This window comes from Lithobates pipiens, unplaced genomic scaffold, assembly GCF_037356315.1.
Source record: "Lithobates pipiens isolate NorthernLeopardFrog02 unplaced genomic scaffold, aLitPip1_a1.2 Scaffold_18, whole genome shotgun sequence".
Taxonomy (NCBI): domain Eukaryota; kingdom Metazoa; phylum Chordata; class Amphibia; order Anura; family Ranidae; genus Lithobates; species Lithobates pipiens.
The window spans coordinates 487902049-487926569 of NW_027507758.1; the positions used below are offsets into that span (position 1 = coordinate 487902049).

Genomic DNA, 24521 nt, shown 5'->3' on the forward strand with positions numbered 1-24521 from the left:
GGGGGGAGGCCTCAGAGCCTTAAGGGGACCCCTTAGAGCCCCTATTCTTCGGGGTACTTGTACCTCTTCTACCCATAGCACAAAGCAACAAAGGGTAGAGGTACCACAAAAAATGCACTGACTGCTGAGCCCTGTAATTCAGCAACTGCCGCTGCTACCAAAACTCAGTCTGGTGCCTAAGTAAACGCTGCCTGGGAATGCCTATGTCTTTCACAATCACATGCACCTGTCAGTTCTGTGTCCCTCCATAAGCTGTGTGCATCTAAAAAAGAGTGCACTTTAAAGCCTCTGTAGCCTAGTGCTCCAAACCCCCCTCCTCCGACCACTTCTCAGCCAAAAAAACACTGAATGGATCTGGTCTGCATGGCTAGCCCCAGCAATGATTGCTCCAGTGGAGCTCAGCACAGCACATCTTCACTTGTGACCAACACCTTAAACACTAGCGAAAAAAACTGAGGTAATCCCACCAGTGGGAGGGGTTATATAGGGAGTGCACTTTTTAATTTAGGGCGTGCCAGTGTCCATCACCTGAAGGTGGCCTATAACCCACAGAGTAACTACTATAGCTCTGTGTCCCGTGATGTACGATAAGAAACAAACGTTTCACTGTACCAGGGAAACACAGTCAAGAACTGAGGTTGAGTTGAGCTGCATCTTGATATAGAGCGGTCATTTACCCCGTAGAGTCCCGACCTGCTTACAAACACATACACATGCTAGGGCCAATTTGTAGACAGGGCCAGATTAACCTACCGGCATGTCTTTTGGAGTGTGGGAGGATACCAGAGTACCCGGAGGAAACCCACGCAGGCACAGGGAGAACATGCAAACTCCAGGCAGATGGTGTGGGCAGATGGTGTTGTGGTCGGGATTTGAACCAGTGACCCTATTGCTGCTAGGTGAAAGTTCTAATCACTACACCAAGGTGCAGGGGAGGGGAAGGGCGGGGGTTTTAACCTTTGTCTGTTGATTGCGCTTCCTGTCAGGTGGGACTAGTCATCTCTCAGGTGTGCCGTCCTGGAAGATGACTGGAGAAATTATTATTAAGCATATACAAACAGCATAGCCAGCTGGAAGCAATGCTGTACAGTGCCTTGCGAAAGTATTCGACCCCCTTGAACTTTTCAACCTTTTGCCACATTTCAGGCTTCAAACATAAAGATATAAAATTTTTATATTTTGTGAAGAATCACCAACAAGTGGGACACAATTGTGAAGTGGAACAAAATCTATTGGGTTTTTGAAACCTTTTTAACTAATAAAAAAATGAAAAGTGGGGCGTGCAAAATTATTCGGCCCCCTTGCGTTAATACTTTGTAGAGCCACCTTTTGCTGTGATTACAGCTGCAAGTCGCTTGGGGTATGTCTCTATCGGTTTTGCACATCGAGAGACTGAAATTCTTGCCCATTCTTCCTTTAAAAACAGCTCGAGCTCAGTGAGGATGGATGGAGAGCGTTTGTGAACAGCAGTTTTCAGCTCTTTCCACAGATTCTCGATTGGATTCAGGTCTGGACTTTGACTTGGCCATTCTAACACCTAAATACGTTTATTTGTGAACCATTCCTTTGTAGATTTTGCTGTATGTTTGGGATCATTGTCTTGTTGGAAGATAAATCTCCGTCCCAGTTTCAGGTCTTTTGCAGACTCCAACAGGTTTTCATGCAGCATGGTCCTATTTTTGGCTGCATCCATTTTCCCCTCAATTTTAACCATCTTCCCTGTCCCTGCTGAAGAAAAGCAGGCCCAAACCATGATGCTGCCACCATGTTTGACAGTGGGGATGGTGTGTTGAGGGTGATGAGCTGTGTTGCTTTTACGCCAAACATATCGTTTTGCATTGTGGGCAAAAAGTTTGATTTTGGTTTCATCTGACCAGAGCACCTTCTTCCACATGTTTGGTGTGTCTCCCAGGTGGCTTGTGGCAAACTTTAGACAAGACTTTTTATGGATATCTTTGAGAAATGGCTTTCTTCTTGCCACTCTTCCATAAAGGCCAGATTTGTGCAGTGTACGACTGATTGTTGTCCTATGGACAGACTCTCCCACCTCAGCTGTAGTTCTCTGCAGTTCACGCAGAGTGATCATGGGCCTCTTGGCTGCATCTCTGATCAGTCTTCTCCTTGTCTGAGCTGAAAGTTTAGAGGGATGGCCAGGTCTTGGTAGATTTGCAGTGGTCTGATACTCCTTCCATTTCAAAATGATCGCTTGCACAGTGCTCCTTGGGATGTTTAAAGCTTGGGAAATCTTTTTGTATCCAAATCCGGCTTTAAATTCTCTACAACAGTATTACGGACCTGCCTGGTGTGTTCCTTGGTCTTCATGATGCTCTTTGCGCTTTCAACAGAACCCTGAGACTATCACAGAGCAGGTGCATTTATACAGAGACTTGATTACACACAGGTGGATTCTATTTATCACCATCAGTCATTTAGGACAACTTTGGATCATTCAGAGATCCTCGCTGAACTTCTGGAGTGAGTTTGCTGCACTGAAAGTAAAGGGGCCGAATAATTTTGCACGCACCACTTTTCAGTTTTTTATTTGCTAAAAAAGTTTAAAATATCCAATAGATGTCGTTCCACTTCACAATTGTGTCCCACTTGTTGGTGATTCTTCACAAAAAATTAAAATTTTATATCTTTATGTTTGAAGCCTGAAATGTGGCAAAAGGTTGAAAAGTTCAAGGGGGCCAAATACTTTCGCAAGGCACTGTAGGTCCATATGCTGTGCAGCCCTCAATTTCCACTCGCCTGCTCGCATTAGGCAAGTGGAAATAAGCTGAGGGCAAGTGTGGAACCGAATCGGAGGTGGTAGGACAGGCACTGCAGTTTGGTCCCCCAGAGCCACGCCCCACTCCAACCCCCCACCCCCCACCCCCGACTTTTCCACGCTCCTCCTCATAGGTGTTAAAGCGACGGTTCACACAAAAATGTAACCCCCCGCTTTTCGGAACCCTTCCCCCCTCCGGTGTCACATTTGGCACCTTTGAGGGGGTGCAGATACCCGTCTAAGACTTCCGGGCATAGACACGGGAGTCTACGCCACTTCATATCCCCGCGCTGCCTTCTGGGACACACACGGGTCCCAGAGACAGAGCTGCTCCCCCCCAACCCCCCCCCCCCCCCCCCCCCGATTAAGCCCTCCACCACTCCTAATACTGTGCTGGCATCTCCCAACTCTGCACGGTACACACAGCTTGAGCACAGTCACACAGCTACGATGCACAATGTATAGCTGGCTACTGCAACTGAGCTGCTTTTCTGACCATGGAATTCCACAGATCAGAACTAAACACAGTAGCCAGCTATACAATGTGCACATGGAGGATACTGTGTGTGTAAGGGAATTGGATTTCAGCTCCAGTGTGTGCAGTGTGGGATTAGGTGATCTTAGTGCCTGTGCTCAGGCTGTGTACAATGCACGGATGGGAGACAGAGCTCTGCCTAGTGCATGGTCAGTAGTGACCCCCTGTATTGTGGCCCCCCCACTGCACTGTGCCCTGCTGCCCCCCCCATACTATGCCCTCCTTCCCCCTGGTACTGTGACCCCCTCAGCCAACCCTGTACACTCCTAAATGCCCTGCACCCTCCTTCCACACCCCATCCTGTGCACTCCTGTTCTACCTGTACTGTGCAATCCTACACGCCCCACAGTGTGCCCTCCTACCCACCCTGAACCCTTATGTGTGCTTCTACCCGCCTCACACTGTGCCCTCCTGCCCAACCTGTACTGTGCCCTCCTACTGGCCCTGAACCCTACTACCCAACCTGTACTGTGCCCTCCAACCCAACCTGTTATATCATTTTAATCCTATCACGGGCAAATGAGATTAATTTTCTAATGAACCCAACCTGTACTTCTGTGCCCTCCTGCTCAACCTGTACTACTGTGTCCCCCTGCTCAACCTGTACTACTGTGTCCCCCTGCTCATCCTGTACTGCTGTGTCCTCCTGCTCAACCTGTACTGCTGTGCCCCCCTGCCCAACCTGTACTGCTGTGTCCCCCTGCTCAACCTGTACTACTGTGTCCCCCTGCTCATCCTGTACTACTATGTCCCCCTGCTCATCCTGTACTGCTGTGTCCCCCTGCTCAACCTGTACTGCTGTGCCCCCCTGCCCAACCTGTACTGCTGTGTCCCCCTGCTCATCCTGTACTGCTGTGTCCCCCTGCTCAACCTGTACTGCTGTGCCCCCCTGCTCAACCTTTACTGCTGTGCCCCCCTGCCCAACCTGTACTGCTGGGCCCTCCTGCCCAACCTGTACTGCTGTGCCCTCCTGCCCAACCTGTACTGCTGGGCCCTCCTGCCCAACCTGTTGGGTCATTTTAAGACTACCACGGGCGAATGATATTACTTTTCTGATGAACCCAAGAACTGAAGAGTCTTTAGTCTCAGCCTCTGAACCTTTTTCATTAGGCTCAGTCTCCTTTAAATCCTCCTCGATAGGCTGAGATTCCAGTTCATCAATCTGTTGCTGCAGCCATTGTTGTCGTTGCTGTCGTTCCCGTTGCTGTTAACACAAAAACCAAAACATAAGTCAATTCCTGTATAAACAAAACAGACAGCTGGTAAAGAAATAAAAGTAAATGACAAACTATAAATGCCAATACTTACAAAGCAGCAGAAGCCGACTGTAGATAAGATGAAGATGAGAAGTACCAAGAAAGCCGCTAGATAATACCAAGATGCCTGGGATTCTGAATAGCTGGTGATGAATATCTCTGTTTCTTCCGTTAACCTTTTAACCATAACTGAAAAAAATAAAAACAAAAAGGAAGTTTAAATGAAATGGTTTCTAAAAATTATTATTCATAACAGCCATTTTCAGAAATATATAGGATTGACAGAAATACAGGGCATTGCATTTAAGACATTTTTCATCTTTTTCTACCTTTTTCTTTTAAATAAGACATGTTTTGTGCTTTAAAATTATTTTGAGCCTTCGTGAACCGTACAGAGATTAATAACTAACTATCTTGGTGAGAAATAGGGGAAGCCTTATAAATAAGAAATGACTGAACAGCCACATGTTTTAGATTGTAAGCTCTAACGAGCAGGGCATTCTGATTCCTCTTGTACCAAATTGTAATGTAACTGTAATGTCTGCCCTCATGTTGTAAAGCGCTGAGCAAACTGTTGGCGCTTTATAAAACCTGTATAATAATAATAATAATAATAATAATAATAATAACAGTGATGTGTGAAATCTGACTTCCACCACATTATAGGATACAGTGGTGACTTGCAGCTGGGTGGAAGAAACCATTGAGAACTTCAGAGGACCCAGGAGATCAACATTCCCAGAAATACCAGTTTCTCACCAGACAATTAAGGATTTACAATGTTTTTATACAGTTACATCTACTTTGACAGATTCATTTTTGCAACGTGCACGCTTTAACGAGAATTCAAGAGAAGGCAAAATGTATTTTGAGAAAACAAGTCTAAAAGGGAAAAGGAGCGTTATACATAAATCTATAGCAATATAAAATGTATAAAAAGTTACATTTACACTTACCATTAACAATTTCTGTTGTAGCGGCTATCTGGTCTGGAGAAGGTTCTTCTGTTAAGAAAAAAAAAAAAAAAAGCAAAAACAAAAAGGATTAGAACATCAAAAACATGTAAAGTGCATTAACCACAGACCAACTGTTAATTAACCATTAACCAACTGTCACTTAAAGTCAGAATTCTATCCATTCAGATAATGTGTGTAGTAGCCCCCCTAATACTTATCTGAGCCCGATCTCTGTCCAGCGATGTGTACAAGTGCCTCAGCCGTCCAGGATTGGTTGAGATACAGCAGCGGCGCCATTGGCTCCTGCTGCCGTCAAGGTCAGTTAGCCAATCGGGGAGAGAGGGGCGGGGCTGAACTGCAGCTCTGTGTCTGAATGGACACAAGGAGCTGTGGCTTGGCTCAGGTGCCCCCCCCCCCCCCCCCGTAGCAAGCTGCTTGCTGTGGGGGGCACTTAACAGGAGGAAGGGGCCATGAGCACCGAAGAGGGACCCAGAGAAGAGGAGGATCTGGGCTGCTCCAGGCAAAACCATTTCACAGCGTAGGTAAATAATAATTTTTTTTTGTTTCTTTAAAAATAATAAACTTTAGTATCACTTTAAACCCCATACACACGGGCCGAATGTCGGGCGGAATCGGTCAGTTCGATAGAAACTGGCCGAAACTCAGCCGTATGTGCTGCAGCTAGTCCAACAGAAGCCGGCCATTAAGCTGACTTTTGATGAAGAGGAAAAAACGTAAAAAAGCCCTGCTAATCGGCTCCCGGTCAGCGCTCTCATCCAAGGGGCGATATTCCCCCACCCCCCCCACAACTCAATAGGACAGCAGGGGAGATCACTGTACTAGTGTGTACTAGGCATTAGGGACTCATTTTGAAAAGCACTGAGCAGAGAGAACTCCAACGGTCTTTGCCCTCTATACTCTGCAGACTGATTTTTTTTTTTTGAATAGACAGGATGCAGCGTGAGAAGTGAAGTGCAGTATTAAAAAAAAAAAAAAAAAAAAAAAGGGGGGAAGAAGGAGTAGATAGGGATATCGGCTCTTTTTTTTATTTTTTATTAATGAGCCCTTAAAGACCGGGCCTCTTTTTCAGACTCTGTGTTTACAAGTTAAAAACACTTTTTTGCTAGAAAATTACTTAGTACCCCCAAACATAAATTTTTTTTCCCTCTAACACCCTAGAGAATAAAATGGGGGTCATTGCAATACTTTTATCACATCGTATTTGTGCAGCGGTGTCTTACAAGCACACTTTTTTTTTTTTAAAAATAACTTTTTTGAATAAAAAAAATAAGACAACAGTAAAGTTAGCCCAATTTTTTTTAATATTGTGAAAGATAATGTTACAGCAAGTAAATTGATACCCAACATGTCCTGTTTCAAAATTGCACCCGTTCGTGGAATGGGGACAAACTTTTACCCTTAAAAATCTCCATAGCGGACATTTAAAAAATGTTTTAATAAAACCCTACAGGTTGCATGTTTTGAGTTACAGAGGAGGTCAAGGGCTAGAATTATTGCTCTCGCTCTAACGATCATGGCAATACCTCACATGTGTGGTTTGACCACCGTTTTCATATGCGGGCGCTACTCACATATGCATTCGCTTCTGTGCATAAGCTCACCGGGATGCTTTAAAAAAAAATGGGTGTTTTTTTCTTATTTATTTTATTAGATTTTATTTCTACACTGTTTTGTAAAAAAATAATAAAAAAAAACAAAAGAAAAAAGAAATTTGGCTCGCTTTTATTCCTATTACAAGGATAGTAAACATCCCTTGTAATAGAAAAAAGCATGACAGGTCCTTTTAAATATGAGATCTGGGGTCAAAAAGTCCTCAGATCTCATATTTGGACTTAAATGCAATAAAAGAAAAAAAAAATTAGAAGTTTTGTCATTTGGAAAAAAAAGGTGCCTTTAAGAGGTATGGGCAGAAGTCACGTTTTGACGTCGTTCCACCCTGCTATGGTATGGAGATGGGTGGGGGCCATCTTAGACTCCCTCATCTCCATACCCAGCCACCGATAGGACCCAATCGCCTCCGCCGCTGCTGACGGCTCTGGTAAGTGGCGGAGGGTGCGGGAGAGCAGTGAGAAGGGGTGACCCCCTCTCCCACCACTGATCTTGCGGTGAATCCGCCGCAGAGACCACTATTATCATAAACAGGACCGCCAGCTCAAAAGATGAATACCTCGGTTATGGCAGCAGCTGCTGCCATTACCAAGATATCCATCTTTAAACTGCCGACGTATATGTACATGAGCCAGTCGGTAAATGGTTAAGATTGGTCCATTTCATCCTGTACAAATATATATAGTAAATAAAGATATAGTTACACAAACCTGTAGCAGGCAGTATATAGTCCTCATACATGCCTGTTTCTGGTTCCTTCTCAACAGCAAAGAATTTTTTAATTTTTGAAAAAAATCTTGACTCTGTAAAAGAATGGAAAAAATATTAAAAATGGGTGAACTGCATTTAGTAGAAAGACAAGATTCAGTGACAACGACATCTGTCATATCCTTTTATCTGTATGAGCTAGCTATATTTGTTCTATCCCCACCACCCTGATTTAATAGGGGTTTGTAAACCTACATTTTTAGATTCCTATTTTGCCATTCAGGTGCGACTTACAAGGGCAATTGTAAATACCAAACCTTTTATTGTATTCAATAAGCTACTATAGCAGTGATGGCGAACCTTGGCACCCCAGATGTTTTGGAACTACATTTCCCATGATGCTCCTGCACTCTGAAGTGTAGTTGAGCATCATTAGAATTCATGGGAAATGTAGTTTCAAAACATCTGGAGTGCCAAGGTTCGCCATCACTGTACTATAGTAATCTATCACTAGGCAGACAGCTACTATATTGCTATGGTGGGTATAACCTTGTACTAGGAGGACCATACTCTATATCTGGTTATATTTAATATTTGTATGTATACACTGGTCCAATAGGAATGTATACTGTTCATCTCTACAATATGTACACATTTCCTCATGTTTTATCCCTTTAAAATGCCCTGCAAGTACAGAATATCTGCTAATCTGCCAGAAATGCACTCTGCTCTTAATGTCCTGTTTTGGCTGACAACACACAGCATTCTGTGAACCAAAAGGAGACAGCCCTGCTTAACTGTCTTTTGTCGAACTACTGAATCCATCCTATTCCCCTCATTTCCACAATATTAGAGACTAATTGTTCTGTATTCCAAGATAATAACTTGGAGTTATCCTTAAGGTAACACAGAAAGCATGCACAAGACATGTGCAAAGGCCAGTTATAAGTGGGGGCAGTGGCCATTTGTTTGTACTGTTGGAAATCTGGTGGGGGTGGTCACACTGGACACCTTTGCTGGCACTGCAATATATGCTGGGTGTCCAGTGTGCTCCTGTGCCCTAAAAGAGGGGTGGGCTCCCTCCAGGCCCACCTGCCCTAAGCCTATCCATTATAATGCATGTGCTTTTACTATAGAGGCTCTCAATATTTAGAGTTAGGACTGCAGGTAATACTGGGGTGCCATGAAGTGACTCTACAACTTACTCATGTATTTGCAAATGTGTGTAAATGAAACCCCTGTCTTTAACGCATATTGTTAGTCAGGATAATTTGGTTGGTTGCAGGCTGGTTGGTAACTTGAGCTAGGAATTTTGTTTGGTTTAGATTTATATGTGTCGCCCTTCCATGTGCTCCTTGTTGCAAAGGCCAGTGGCCATGTGTTTGTAAAGGATACAGAACAGTTGTGAATTCCTGACATGACCACATTATGACAGACTCCTCCAGCAATGACAGAAAAGTACTCTCCCTTGCTGTCCCATGTCATTCTGCTTGCTAGGGCCCCCCGAAATTCTTGGCTTTCCTATTCTACCATCGCTCGGCCATTTCTGATGTAAAGTCTGGGCATGCCCGCAGGAGTTACATTATTCCTGACACTAGGATGCATTCCCTGCATCTTACACATGCCGAAATAATGCTGGAGTGTGCTTTGCACTGCACATGCCCCACAAGCAGTGTACATTATTAGGGTTGCACCGATACTAGTATCCGTGGCGATACCGATTATTTGCACAAGTATCGGTACTCGTGCAAATGCACCGATACCTGAAACCGATACCTTCAGGCTTGGTTTTTGTTTATTTGTCTTCAGATCAAAGGATGAAAAAATGTTCCTCTGTTTAATCCCTTATTAACCCTTAATTTACTCTAATCAGCCTTAACTCCCTATTCTCCTCCATTTAATAATTTTGCTGCTTTTTTTTTTCTTTTGTTCACGTCCATTTTATAAACGATAATTAAAACTTTTTTTTTTTGCTATTGTAAATAACTTTTCAATGCTTTGTACCATTGCTGACAGCTGAAGTTAAAACAAAACAGTTGCGGTAAGTATCGGTGAGTACTAAAAAAATAAAAATAAAAAAATAAATAAAAAAGAATGTATCGGTGCACCCCTATACATTAATTAAAACAATGCCAGGTGAGAGAAAGAGGGTTTTAATTTAGCAAAAAATTCCAGCAAAGTTTCTTCTGCTAAGAAAAACACTAACCTCCTAGCTATGTTTTTATTTTTAATTATAGTGGCACATTAAGAGGATGATTTTCAAAATTGTTGATTTGTTTTTATTTATTTTATTCTGCATGTATATTTTCTACAGTCTACGGTTAACCCACATGCTGCATGTCCTACACTGCAGAGTACATGAGCATCTTGGGAAATGTAGTTCCAAAACATCTGAGGTGCCAAATTTCACCATCACTGCCCTATACTATCTCTCTGGTACAATTAATGAGCAGAGTATCAATGTTATGTGCATTCATAAGCATTTCAGAGAATGGGCTCAGTTCACAAAGCTAAAGCCCCAGAAATAAGGATCCTTATTTTAAAAAAGTGACAGGTGAGAGCCAATGACATTTGAAAATAAAGTCAAATGGGCAAAAATAAAGATCCTTATCTTTATGTTATAGCTTTGTGAATTGATGCAAATGTAACATTATTTTAGCCTTACTCTTTTTCTGAAGATCCTTCTCTCTAGATGCCTGGGGATCATCTTTTGATTTGTCTATAAAAGAAATAACAGACATTAGAATGAGGCACAGAAATACACACACACACAACTACATAACAAATGCGGTAAACAATGACCATCATTAGGAGGTTAAATAAACGTGACCATTAACTAGAAGGGTCAATAAAACACAGCCAATGACCATTAGGCTAGGTTCACACACGGGCGCGGTTTGTGCAGGCATGTGAGCCCAGTCATTTGAATGGCTTCCATGTCCAAAGACACACAGGAAAGAGGTCCCTGCACTATTTTTATTTATTTTTTTAAATCAGAGAAAGTTTATTAAATAACAAAAACATATAAGTACAACTTGCAGCTTACATCTCAAGCATAGATTCTTGTCACAGCACAAACTTATTCATCTCTACAAAAGGAATATTCAAGCATTTATTTCACAACTTCTCACGCCATATCATCCCAACCACCTTAGATATTGACACCATATATCCTGGCTGTGCCTCGATTCACCCATAAAAAATTGCCTAGGTGTCTAACAGTTAGTGTCCCCCCCAACTCAAATCTCACTTCCCCTGCTTTTATCTCAGCAGTCTGTCCATGACCAGATCAACCGGAGAAAGGCAGAGAGTATCCAACCAGAGTGCCCAGAGTTTCTCAAACTTTTCCGGTCGCCCTCTATGTTGAAAGATATACTTTTCCATCCTAATGGTGTCCCCCATTTGGGCAATCCACTCCCCCAGTGCCGGAGGCTCGGTCGCTTTCCAATGTCGATCTTTCGTGCTTGGAACGGGGCCCTAGCCACGGCCTGTCTACTATTGTCCCCCATGGAAACGTCGTCTAGGATCCTGAGTAGACATGGTTTTGGGTCTGAGGGTATGGTAGTCTGAAACACTCTGTTAATATTGCCCAGTGCCCCTGTCCAGAATAAGTGTAGTTTGGGGCATCTCCACAGCAGGTGGATCAAATCCCCGTGGTCTCTCGCGCACCTGGGGCAGCCTGAGTCCTGTCGCACCCCCAAACAGTCTGTCAGGTGTGTAGTGTACTCTGAGCACAATATATAATTGAGATAGCCACTGGGCCACATTTACCGAACAATATTGTACTGCCTGTAGTGCCTCCTCCCATTGCTCATCCTCAAATGTACCGAAATCCCTCTTTCATTTATTTAGTGCCATCTGCGGAAAGCCTCTGAGGCAGGCAGTAAGGACCATAGAGTAAGTTATAGAGATAAAGCCCTGGAACTGTGTTACGTTAGCCATAGATTGGAAGATCGGGGTCAGTGAAAGAGTCCACGGGGTCCCCCCAGCCTGCGCCTTCACTGCATGTTGCAGTTGTAGGTAGTAGAAGAGCATGGACTGTGGGAGATGAAATCTCTCCCTCAAATCAGGGGAAGGGGGTCAGCCTCCCTGCTGTAAAAATTTGTCCCAAATGCGTAACCCCATATCTCTTCCACCGAGTGCCACAAACCAGCAATAATAGCTCCTCATAGTGCCTATTCTCCCATATTGGGCTGTACTCAGTGAAGCCCTCCACCCCCTGCAGTTGTCGAAGTTTATTCCAGATTTTCTGCATAAGAGCGTAAGTGGGCAATCGTTTGTTTGATTTTGTGTAAGCCAAGGCCTCCATACCCGAGGGTACATCGCCATGGCCGGAAGCCAAGCACATCAGGGCCCTAATTGGTTCCAAAGGTATGGTCCCCTCCTCTCCCCCCGACCCCTCTGGCATAGCCCTGGCTATATGCTGTGCCTGCGCTGCCAGGTAGTAGGCCCAAGGATTAGGGAGGGCAAGGCCCCCTGCCTCCTTGGACTTTTGTAGTCGTTCTAGTTTTATCCTTGGGGGTTTATCTAACCAAATTAAATCTCTAAAAATTTAGTGGAAAATTGATAATGCGAAAAAACTTCAGAGGAATTACCATAGGGGTATTGTGCAGAATATATAAGTTGGGGCATAAAGATCATCTTTATCAGGTTAACTCTTCCGACCAGAGACATCTTAAGACGGGACCAAATTTTGGTTTTGTTTCGAATTCTATGTAATAGTGGGGTCAGGTTAAGGGAAATATAGTCAAGTGGTTCTCACGTGACCTGTATACCCAAGTACTTCATACCCGTGGACACCGGCACGTCATGTATTATCCGACCTCCACTGTCCGGTTTGGCATCCAGCAGCAGCAGGGAGGATTTGGTCCAATTTATGGTCAGTCCCGAATAAACTCCAAACTTTCCTAATGTTTCCATAGCCTCCCGCAGGGAATCAGATGTGTCTCCCAGGAGTAGCATGGTATCGTCTGCGTATAACATGATTTTTGGGGTGAACACATCTTTCACAAATACCTCCAATAGCCATTGTTCAACAAAGTCCGCGGGGTCCCTACCCTCCGTCTTCTCAGGGAGCCCCACAATACGGATATTGTTCCGTCTCAGGCGGTTTTCAATTTCATCGGATTTAAGTTAATTTGCCCTCACAATCCTGGCTGTGATTTGCGTATCTCTTAACAGGGGTGTTAGCTTGTCCTCTATCTCACTGATGCGGCCTTCGGTCGCGGTAGTGTACTCCCTCGTTTTCTGTGGATCACACCTAATCAACCCCAGTTCTTCCTTCAGACCACCAAATTGATCCTGCAGAGTGTGAACTGAAGCTGTGCATTTCTGTACTGCCCTTACTATGTCTGCCAGGGAGGGCTGAACTGCTTCCTCTTCCTCATCCTCCTCTTCCATGTCAGGAAGGCTCTGGCTGGGGGACGTTGCAGGGCCCTGTGCGTGACTCCCCTCCTCATGCTGAGTGTGGAATACAGCAGGGGTGGCAGGCATGTCCTCCCCACTCCCCTGAGCCATCTGGGGCACTATTTTCTGGGAATAGTATAGCATGTCCCTCGGGGGGTCTTTCGCTGTACTTTTAGGGGTCTTAGGGGCCTTACCGGCTTCTTTATTCTTCTCCGTGCCTCGTGCACGTTGTGAGAGAGGTGCCGCGGCGCCATGTTGGAAATCCGGCATCCCAGCCTCCGCATGTTTTTGGGTCAGCATGATCTCCGCAGACCTTTGCAGTGACTCCAGGCACATCAGCGGGGATCAACCCGATTTTGGGTGTTGTAGCAGGCTGGGAAGAGGATCGTTGAAGGATCACTGCGGGAGCTCCGTGATGCACGTCCTCTCACATGTCGTTCTCAGCCACGCCCCCGCACTATTTTTTTTAAATCGCACCCCACACAGGAACCTCATTTCCCAGTAGAGTTGTAATTTCCAGTCTGGGCAGCGTGCCATTAGGATTATTGGCACTCACCCACAGGTCCCGCGTTTCTCTGTTTGGGTGGTTGCGGCTGCCAGTATTTGTGCGGGTCCCGCAGCAGCTCCACCCACACAGATGTGAAATTAGCCTTAATGAGGGTGAAAAGGTAAAAAAAAAAAAAAAGGAGGACCACAAATTTGTGGAAGGTAAACTCTCATTTACCACTGATGGAGGGGATTAAATAAATATCGCCAATGCCCATCAATGAGGGCGGTTAAATAAACACTGCCATTGACCACCAATAAGGGGGGAGGAGTTTAAAATTCATTGCCACCAACCACCAGTGAGGGGGTTAAAGAAAACCAGAGCAACTAATCACCAATGGGGGTGGGATGTCAATTAACACACTAACCAAGTACCAATGTTAGGGTTTACTATTGCATCCACTGACAACGCTGGGGGTTAGTATTGTGTTCACGGAAACATTGCTGGGGGTTTTGCCACTAATAATTGTGCTTATTGTGCTCCAACTCTCTCTTCAGTCTACACTACGGTACATATAGACACACACACACACAGTAATACAATTTTATATATGACAATTAATGCTTACCATATAATGATCCCTTTTCCTTGTCTTTAATAATAGACCTGGTCTCCTCAGTGACTTCCTTAGGCATAGACGGGATGCCACTAGTTAAATCTCCTGCCTTAGCAGCAAGCATACTTTTTGCCAGTTTACTTGGAACTGTAAAAAAAAAAAAACACTGTGAGTATACCTAATAACAAAGGTAAAGTATAACTAAAGGCAATTTTTTTTGTAGTTTGGAAAGAATGGAGAGGGATTAGTACACCTGCCAGGATTGTACAGTTTTCTGTGCCCCCCATTGGGGAGATTCAGATTCTCTAATTGCCCCGTTTACCATTGTCACAAAAAAAATCAAATTTTGGATTGTCCCCAGACTGGTAATAGAGGGGAAAATCTTCCAATGGGGACACTAGCATTGGTAAAAAACAGGGATTCCCTCACTTTGGAGGGATTTTCTAGTTTCCTGTTGTGGCTATAGGAGAGGAAGTTAGTGGGAATCTTCCCAATGGAACACAGATGGCACAGAAACCTGACACTACAGCAACATGCATCTTTCCACACAGGAAGGAGCATAAACGCAGGTAAAAGCAACAGAACGTGCATAAATGCACGGGGAAAACGTTTGCATACAAAATATAGAGAAAAAAAATGATGCCAAAAAGCAAAAAAACGTGCAGTGTTTGTAAATGCACTACAAACTTATATTGCATATTGCAGTGTAAATGAGCCCTGAGAACTATTTTATCTGCCAACTGATTTGTATTTGTGTCCATCTAGTTCTAAGCTGCAACACACAACAAAGTCCTATCTTGGAGGGGACGGAACCTGACTTTTCTCATCTGAAGTTCAGTACCCCCAGTCTGAGCTCTGTTGTACAGGAGATCACCGGACGCTGATACCAAGTCAATATCAATTACAAAAATAAATACTGTAGCCGACCACCTAAGAGAGCTGATGCATTTCGAGGGGTATCCCTTCTTCCTCAGAGGGGATACCCCTTGAAATGCATCAGCTCTCTTTAGACTCTCATTCCACCCCAATTAGCAGGCCAGCTGACCCTGCTGGATGACTTGATGGACTTTTTATTGCTTAAACACAATATTCCTTTGTGAGTATATCATTGTATTTTTAATAAATGACTGTGTTACAAAGATAATGCCCAAGGCTGGTTGCGCCCTCTGTCTTTGTTCTTTTATAGACACAATAAACACTGCCAGAGGGCAGGGTTTGAGGCTGGGTTCACAACTAAACTGGCCGTGGATGGCACAGCAATGCTGCGCGTCCCTGTTCTCAGTTTCAGGGACGAATCAGGGCAGAATCTTTGCCTGAATTCAGCCCTAAATGGGAGCCAAAGATGCTGAGTGTTTCTGTGCAGTGCGCTCTGCAGCCGCCCCCGGAGATATATGGTCCCAGGCAGAAAAATGTCTTGGGCCAGCCCTGTGTAGCAGAATACATATTGGCCAAAATTGATGAAGAAATTTGATTTATTTTTTTTTTTACTTTTTTTGGGGGGGGGGGGGAGGGGTGTGTTTTATAGCAGAAATTAAAAAATATTGTATTTTTCTCAAAATAGGCGGTCTTTTTTTGTTTAATGCTCAAAATAAAAAAAGTGCAGAGGTGATCAAATACCACCAAAATAAATCTCTATTTGTGGGGAAAAAGGACATCAAATTTTATTTATGTACAGTGTCATGCAACCGCGCAATTGTCAGTTAATGTAATGCAGTCCCGAAAAAAAAAAGGATTTGTCAGGAAGGGTGGGGGGGGGAATAAACCCTCCGGAGCTGCCGTGTTTAACCACTTGCTGACCAGCCGTCGCAGTTTTACTGTGGCAGAATTGCACGGCTGGGCAAAACGACGTTGTGTTACACCGCTTTTCCCCTGTGGCCACTAGGGGCACGCGCTCACCTCCGAGCCGGTGTGAATGCCCAGCGGGCGCGATGACTGCCGGGTACCCGTGATCACTCGTGACACACCGAGAATCAGGACACAGATCCCGGTTCTCTGAGGGGAGGAGGGACTGATCGTGTGTTCATACAAAGTATGAACAGCGATCTGTAATCTCCGCTAGACAGTCCCATCGCTCCTTCAGTTAGAACACAGAGAGGGAACAAATTTAACCCCTTGATCGCCCCCTAGTGTTAACCCCTTCCGTGCCAGTGATATTTTTACAGTAATCAGTGCATTTTTATACAACCAATCGCTGTATAAATGCCAATGGTCCCAAAAATGTGTCAAAAGTGTGTCTGAAATGTCTGCATAATGTCGCAGTCACGATAAAAAAAAAATATATATATATATATTTTTTAAATCGCAGATCGCCACCATTACTAGTAAAAAAAAATATAATAATAATAAAAATGCTATAAATCTATCCCCTATTTTGTAAACACTATAACTTGCAAAACCAATCTACGCTTATTGCGATTTTTACCAAAAATATGTAGAATACATATCAGGCTGAACTGAGAAAAAAAAATAGCTTTAAAAAAAAAAAAAAAAAAAAAATTCTCAGTTTAGCCCCATGTGTATTCTACATATTTTTGGTAAAAATCACAATAAGCATAGAATGGTTTGCACAAAAGTAATAGCATTTACAAAATAGGGGATAGATTTATAACATTTTTATTATATTTATTATTTATTAATTTTTTACTAATAGTGGTGGCGATCTGCGATTTTAATTTTTTAGGGGATATTTATTATAGCAAAAAGTACAAAATATTGTATTTTTTGAAAATTTACGCTTTTTTTGTTTATAGCGCAAAAAATAAAAACCGCAGATGTGATCAAATACCACCAAAAGAAAGCTCTATTTGTGGGAAGAAAAGGACGTCAATTTTATTTGGGTACAACGTCGCACAATTGTCAGTTAAAGCGACGCAGTGACGTATCACAAACAATGGCCTGGTCATTCAGGGGGTAAATCTTCCGGGGCTGAAGTGGTTAAAGGCAGGATTCCGGTACATAAGGTTGCTAGTGGAGATGAAGCGGCATTATTACATTGCATTGACCATCCCTGTTTTGACACTACATATGTCTCCTTCCTCGTCCCGTCCACCCTGGAAACACATGGCTAAGGGGGCGGAATCTTGCGTGAGATCCGAGAGATCAGTCAACCAATCATATGATAAACAGAAGCAGAAAAAAAAAAAAAAAAAAGGATCAGCTGACCTATCCAACATCTATCACATGACCAGACTCCACCCTCTCTCCGTGTACTTCCGGGTGTCGGACTGGCAAATGAATTCTACACTCTATATTATATAATGTAAGACTTGAAAAACGGGCTGTACCTGGCCGCTGATGTGAAGAATGTAAACACGTAGCTAGAAATAAAAGAAATAGCGCAAACTTTGCGAAGAAACTCATTGTGAATATGGAGCTCCCTAAAACACAACCTCTCTGATGCTTGCACACAATTGTACTGAGCGAAGCACCTCCACAGCTCTGTATTTAACTGACGGCCTGCGTGATGTCACAGGGAACACTCTGATTGGTTGAATCTCTCTCTGTTCTCTGCATGTCACTGTTTACTCCTAACTGCCATGAACCTAACTGCCATGAACCCAACTGCCATGAACCCAACTGCCATGAACCCAACTGCCATGAACCCAACTGCCATGAACCCAACTGCCATGAACCCAACTGCCATGAACCCAACTGCCATGAACCCAACTGCCATGAACCCAACTGCCATGAACCCAACTGCCATGAAAAGCCGTTTTTTTGTCCTCCGTCTGATGATGATTATCACGGAGTTGATATGGAAGCTGACTGTGCACATTAACCACTTCATGTTATAATGTAATAATATATATATATATATTACATTATGTGTTTATTAATATATTTATACATATTTATTTTTTATATATAAAATATATATATGTATTAGTCCCCGCGCATACACACATAATGTAATAATATGAATAATATATATATATATATATATATATATATGTATATATATATATATATATATGTATATATATATATATTATATGTATATATATATATATATATATATATATATATATATATATATATATATATATATATATATATATATATTATATGTATGTGTATATATATATATATATATATATATATATATATATATATATATATATATAATTTTTTTCTTAACCCCTACACTGTCACCTAGTGGTTAACTCCTTCACTGCCAGTGTCATTTACACAGGAATCGGTGCATTTGTATAGCACGGATTGCTGTATAAATGACAATGGTCACAAAAATGTGTCAAAAATGTGCGATGTGTGCCATAATGTCGCAGTAATGATAAAATAAACACTGATTGCCACCATTTAAAAAAAAATAATAAAAATGCCATAAAACAATCCCCTATTTTGTAACTAATTTTTAGCAAACTGACTATTACTGTCGGATTTGGCTCCCCCTCCCAATAAAGCTTCCACTGCATTTCTAGGGTTAAAAACACTTGTATATGGCCTCTCTGACTGCTCTACTCTTTGTATAAAGCATCCTCACTCTTCTTTCTTACCCCAGGCCCTTTCTGTCCAGGGGAAGCGGAATTTGATAGCAAACCGACTATTGCTATCGAATCTGGTTCCACTCTGCTCCACTCTTTGCATAAATCATTGTTCAACTACCATCACTCCAAGTCAGCGCATACAGCCATTTAACATAACATGTGCATGTATGTGTGATGCTATAATGCAGCCGTCATTAAATGGCGGGCCGCGGTCCGAGTCCGGACCGCCGTGCCGCCAGCATACTACTAAATTGAAGCAATCACTGGTTTGCTGGGACCGCGGGTTTCCCCAGCAACCAGTGACGCTGCGCGCATGCGTCCGCTCCCTGCTCCTGGCCGCGTCTCTCAAAGCTGAAGAGAGACACGCTCACAGGTAGTAAGGATGTGACGTCACATGCGTGCCCCGCCCCCCCTGCTGCCTGTGGTTCCCTATTCCCGGGTCCTGGCTCTCCTTGCCAGGCAGTTTCAGTTGTGCCCTCGCTCCTGCAGTAAAGGTATGTGGGCACATTATGGATAATTCATTCGTTTTTATTGTGCACACTGTTGGGCATATTTTAAGGGGCACACTGATATTGATATATTAATATGCACAATGCTGTTTTTTTGTAAGGAGCACATGGGTATATTTTTTATGTGCACACTGATGGGCATGTTTTGTTAAGGTGCCCCTTAACAAAATATGCCCATCGGTGTGCACAATAAAAATATACCTATCAGCGTGCCCCTTAACATAAAATAAGGGTCACGCTGATGGGCACCTTTTATGTTAAGGGGTACTCCGATGGACAAATTTTATTTTGCGGGGCATATTTTGTTAAGGGGCACGCTGATGGGCACAACAAAATGTGCCCTACAAAATATGCCCATCGATGTGCACATTAAAAATATACCCATGAGCGTGCCCCGCAAAATAAAATTTGTCCATCGGAGTACCCCTTAACATAAAAGGTGCCCATCAGCGTGACCCTTATTTTCTGTTAAGGGGCACGCTGATAGGTATATTTTTATTGTGCACACCGATGGGCATATTTTGTTAAGGGGCACCTTAACAAAACATGCCCATCAGTGTGCACATAAAAAATATACTCATGTGCTCCTTACCAAAAAAGCCCAGCATTGTGCATATTAATAAATATACCTATCAGTGTGCCCCTTAAAATAAAATTTGTCCATCAGAGAGCCTCCTAACATAATAGGCGGCCATCAGTGTGACCCTTATTTCATGTTAAGGGGCACGCTAATGGGCATATTTTATTTTAAGAGCAACACTGATGGGTACATTTTATATTAAAAGGGGCACTCTGATGGGCAAATTTTAAGTTAAGGGGCGCGTTCTGTTGTGTCCATCAGAGTGCCCCTTAATATAAAATGTGCCCATCAGCATGACCCTTATTTTATGTTAAGGGGCACCCTGATGTGCACAGTTTATGTTAAGGGGCACCCTGATGTGCACAGTTTATGTTAAGGGGGACGCTGATGGGGACATCTGATGTAAGGGGACACTCTGACAGGAATGCCTGATGTAAAGGGGCACTGTGATGGGGCACCCGAATTAAAGACGCACTGTGATGGGGGCACTGTGATGGGGCACCTGATGTAAAGGGGCACTGTGATGGGGCACCTGATGTAAAGGGGCACTGTGATGGGGACACCTGATGTAAAGGGGCACTGTGATGGGAGCACCTGATGTAAAGGGGCACTGTGATGGGGGCACCTGATGTAAAGGGGCACTGTGATGTTTTTGATAGATATACAGTGACTACAATCTTTCTGAGTCATAGCACAGACTTGAGATTCGGACCACCGCCCAAAGAACATTTTGGCGACCGGACCTCCTTGAATTTTAATTCATTACCCCTGCTATAATGGCTTGCATACATTTTATGAAAGTGAAGGGCTTGGATTGTGGCATACAGATAAGCCATAATGCCACTTTACAGTGCCTTGCGAAAGTATTCGGCCCCCTTGAACTTTTCAACCTTTTGCCACATTTCAGGCTTCAAACATAAAGATATAAAATTTTAATTTTTTGTGAAGAATCACCAACAAGTGGGACACAATTGTGAAGTGGAACGAAATCTATTGGATATTTTAAACTTTTTTAGCAAATAAAAAACTGAAAAGTGGTGCGTGCAAAATTATTCGGCCCCTTTACTTTCAGTGCAGCAAACTCACTCCAGAAGTTCAGCGAGGATCTCTGAATGATCCAATGTTGTCCTAAATGACTGATGGTGATAAATAGAATCCACCTGTGTGTAATCAAGTCTCTGTATAAATGCACCTGCTCTGTGATAGTCTCAGGGTTCTGTTGAAAGCGCAAAGAGCATCATGAAGACCAAGGAACACACCAGGCAGGTCCGTAATACTGTTGTAGAGAAGTTTAAAGCCGGATTTGGATACAAAAGATTTCCCAAGCTATAAAAACATCCCAAGGAGCACTGTGCAAGCGATCATTTTGAAATGGGAGTATCAGACCACTGCAAATCTACCAAGACCTGGCCGTCCCTCTAAACTTTCAGCTCAGACAAGGAGAAGACTGATCAGAGATGCAGCCAAGAGGCCCATGATCACTCTGGATGAACTGCAGAGAACTACAGCTGAGGTGGGAGAGTCTGTCCATAGGACAACAATCAGTCGTACACTGCACAAATCTGGCCTTTATGGAAGAGTGGCAAGAAGAAAGCCATTTCTCAAAGATATCCATAAAAAGTCTTGTCTAAAGTTTGCCACAAGCCACCTGGGAGACACACCAAACATGTGGAAGAAGGTGCTCTGGTCAGATGAAACCAAAATCAAACTTTTTGCCCACAATGCAAAACGATATGTTTGGCGTAAAAGCAACACAGCTCATCATCCTCAACACACCATCCCCACTGTCAAACATGGTGGTGGCAGCATCATGGTTTGGGCCTGCTTTTCTTCAGCAGGGACCAGGAAGATGGTTAAAATTGAGGGGAAGATGGATGCAGCCAAATACAGGACCATTCTGGATGAAAACCTGTTGGTAGGTCTGCAAAAGACCTGAAACTGGGACGGAGATTTATCTTCCAACAAGACAATGATCCCAAACATACAGCAAAATCTACAAAGGAATGGTTCACAAACGTATCCAGGTGTTAGAATGGCCAAGTCAAAGTCCAGACCTGAATCCAATCGAGAATCTGTGGAAAGAGCTGAAAACTGCTGTTCACAAACACTCTCCATCCAACCTCACTGAGCTCCAGCTGTTTTGGAAGGAAGACTGGGCAAGAATTTCAGTCTCTTGATGTGCAAAACTGATAGAGACATACCCCAAGCGACTTGCAGCTGTAATCGCAGCAAAAGGTGGCTCTACAAAGTATTAACGCAAGGGGGCCGAATAATTTAGCACTTTTCATTTTTTTTATTAGTTAAAAAAGTTTCAAAAATCCAATAGATTTCGTTCCACTTCACAATTGTGTCCCACTTGTTGGTGATTCTTCACAAAAAATAAAAATGTTATATCTTTATGTTTGAAGCCTGAAATGTGCCAAAAGGTTGAAAAGTTCAAGAGGGCCGAATACTCTCGCAAGGCACTGTACATCACTGCAAGGCAGCCATATAGCCATTTATCATCACACCAACAAGTATATATGGTGCTATAATGACTCGCATACATGTTACAGTTATGTGAGGGAATGAGTTTGCATTGTGTCATAATTAAGAGCCACAATGCAACTTCCATCACTCCAAGTCAGCCATATAGACATTTAACATCACACATACTGTGTGATGCTGTAATGGCTCACGTACATGTATGTAAGTAAACAGTGTGTAGTGTAACATGCAGAGAAGCCACAATGTAATTGCCATGTCTAAAAGTGAGACAGTTACAGAGGTTGTAAACCTCCATGGAGAAGTTGTATCTATAGGTGAGCCAGTAATAAGGTTTACCTATAGGTACAGAAAATCTCTCCTAAACTAGTGCTGTTTATGAGAATTTTACCTTGTAATGTGCCGATGATGTCGTTGGTGCATGCACTGTGAGTAAAACGTCCCTCTGTACCATTTCTTCACGAGTGAGTGCTGTGATTAGCGGGTCCCACGCAAATTTACAGGAGTGACGTTACGTGACTCTGCCCAGTTACAGAGCGGGAGTCCGTGGCCCCAGGAAAGGAAGACTGGCTAGCATGGATTTGGCCTCCAGCGTGGACAAAGCTGGCTTTTTTTTTTGCTGCTAAGTGCCACATAATGTGATAGTATGCAATGTTCCAGGTATTCTAATATCTATAGCTATTTCTGAAGCTGAACAGGTAAAAATATAATTATTCTACAGTATTAATATTTATTCCAGTCTAAAAAATCTCTCATACATAGGAATTTATAATGTGTTTATTGTTTTGCTGCATTGATACAACAGTGACGACAGATTTTACCTGTATCAATAAAGTGATACAATCAACATTTTTTTTTTACAACATATCTCTCTGAACCTACTGAAACAGAACTGACATTAATTGTTCTGTAATTAAATATATGTATACATTTCATGTGGTAATATGGACTGGATGAGTGCGTTTACCTGTTTTTTTAATCAATGGTCTCTTTCTGTCATGGAAGTACAGTGGTAAAACTCTTGATGTCATAATAATTTTTTCAAGCTTTTCATGTCCTTATATGATTGCTGTCCACTAGTAGCCCACACATATTATTGATTTTTAGGCACTAGTGGTGGTGCGTCCATAAGGGCGCACGGGCGCTGCCCCCTCTCTCCTGCCATCCCCTCTAGCACCAATAGATAGATTGATGCAATGGTTGAATCTATCTATGGCCGCCACTGCCACCACCTTTTCGGGTGCATGGCGCCTGAATTTCAGCAGAGGCAGGTGATTTTGAAGGACCTGAGTAGAGCCATAGGCTCTAATAGGCGTCAAAAAACATGACCTGCGAGAGCCATGCTGGGCACTCGCAGGTCACTCAGCTGTGTTAGCAAAGTGAATATTAATTTGCTTCTCTAACACTAAATTGCCTCTCTCCGCCAATCAGGTGCTCTGATCTGTTACCCGTGACCTTATTCGCTGAAGCGACAGGTGCTGTGATTGGATGCCTATCAGGTGTCCAATCATAGCAGAGTATGGGAAGAGAGGAGGGGAGAAGTCATTGAGGAGCTGTCCCACCCAGATAGGTAAGTACAGCCATCGTGCCGGTGGGAGGACACACTGGTATCATTTGATATGGCACACTGACAGCAATTGATGGCCACAGTGGCTGCGTTTTATGGCCACAGTGGCTGCATTTGATGGCCACAGTGAGGCAGCAATTGATGGGCACAGTGAGGCAGCAATTGATGGGCACAGTGAGGCAGCAATGGATGGGCACAGTGAGGCAGCAATGGATGGGCACAGTGAGGCAGCAATGGATGGGCACAGTGAGGCAGCAATGGATGGGCACAGTGAGGCTGCAATGGATGGGCACAGTGAGGCTGCAATGGATGGGCACAGTGAGGCTGCAATGGATGGGCACAGTGAGGCTGCAATGGATGGGCAGGGGGGGTGTTTCAGTATTTCTCAGTTTGTTTGAGCCCCCCTAAAAAATTTACATCACCAGCCGACACTTTTTTTAGCCTTTCTTTTTTATCCCCTTTTTTAACCAAATGTATGGATACAAAAGGTAGCATATGTTTCTGCATCAATAA

At 43.3% G+C, this 24521-nt stretch overlaps 1 protein-coding gene across 2 annotated transcripts; it reads right to left on the reverse strand.

The window, feature by feature from the left end:
- Positions 1-3134: 3134 nt before the first annotated feature.
- LOC143988728 (uncharacterized) lies at positions 3135-14534 on the reverse strand. 2 transcript variants are annotated; one of them, XM_077488520.1, is made up of 6 exons: positions 14376-14534; positions 10520-10573; positions 7857-7949; positions 5518-5565; positions 4614-4750; positions 3135-4509 (listed from the first exon to the last, which is right to left on the reverse strand). In XM_077488520.1, the coding sequence occupies exons 1-6, from the start codon at positions 14485-14487 to the stop codon at positions 3796-3798; spliced, it is 1158 nt and encodes a 385-aa protein (XP_077344646.1). In that variant the 5' UTR covers positions 14488-14534; the 3' UTR covers positions 3135-3795. The 2 variants fall into 2 exon arrangements, with proteins under 2 accessions (XP_077344646.1, XP_077344647.1); XM_077488521.1 differs by lacking the exon at positions 7857-7949.
- Positions 14535-24521: the final 9987 nt, after the last annotated feature.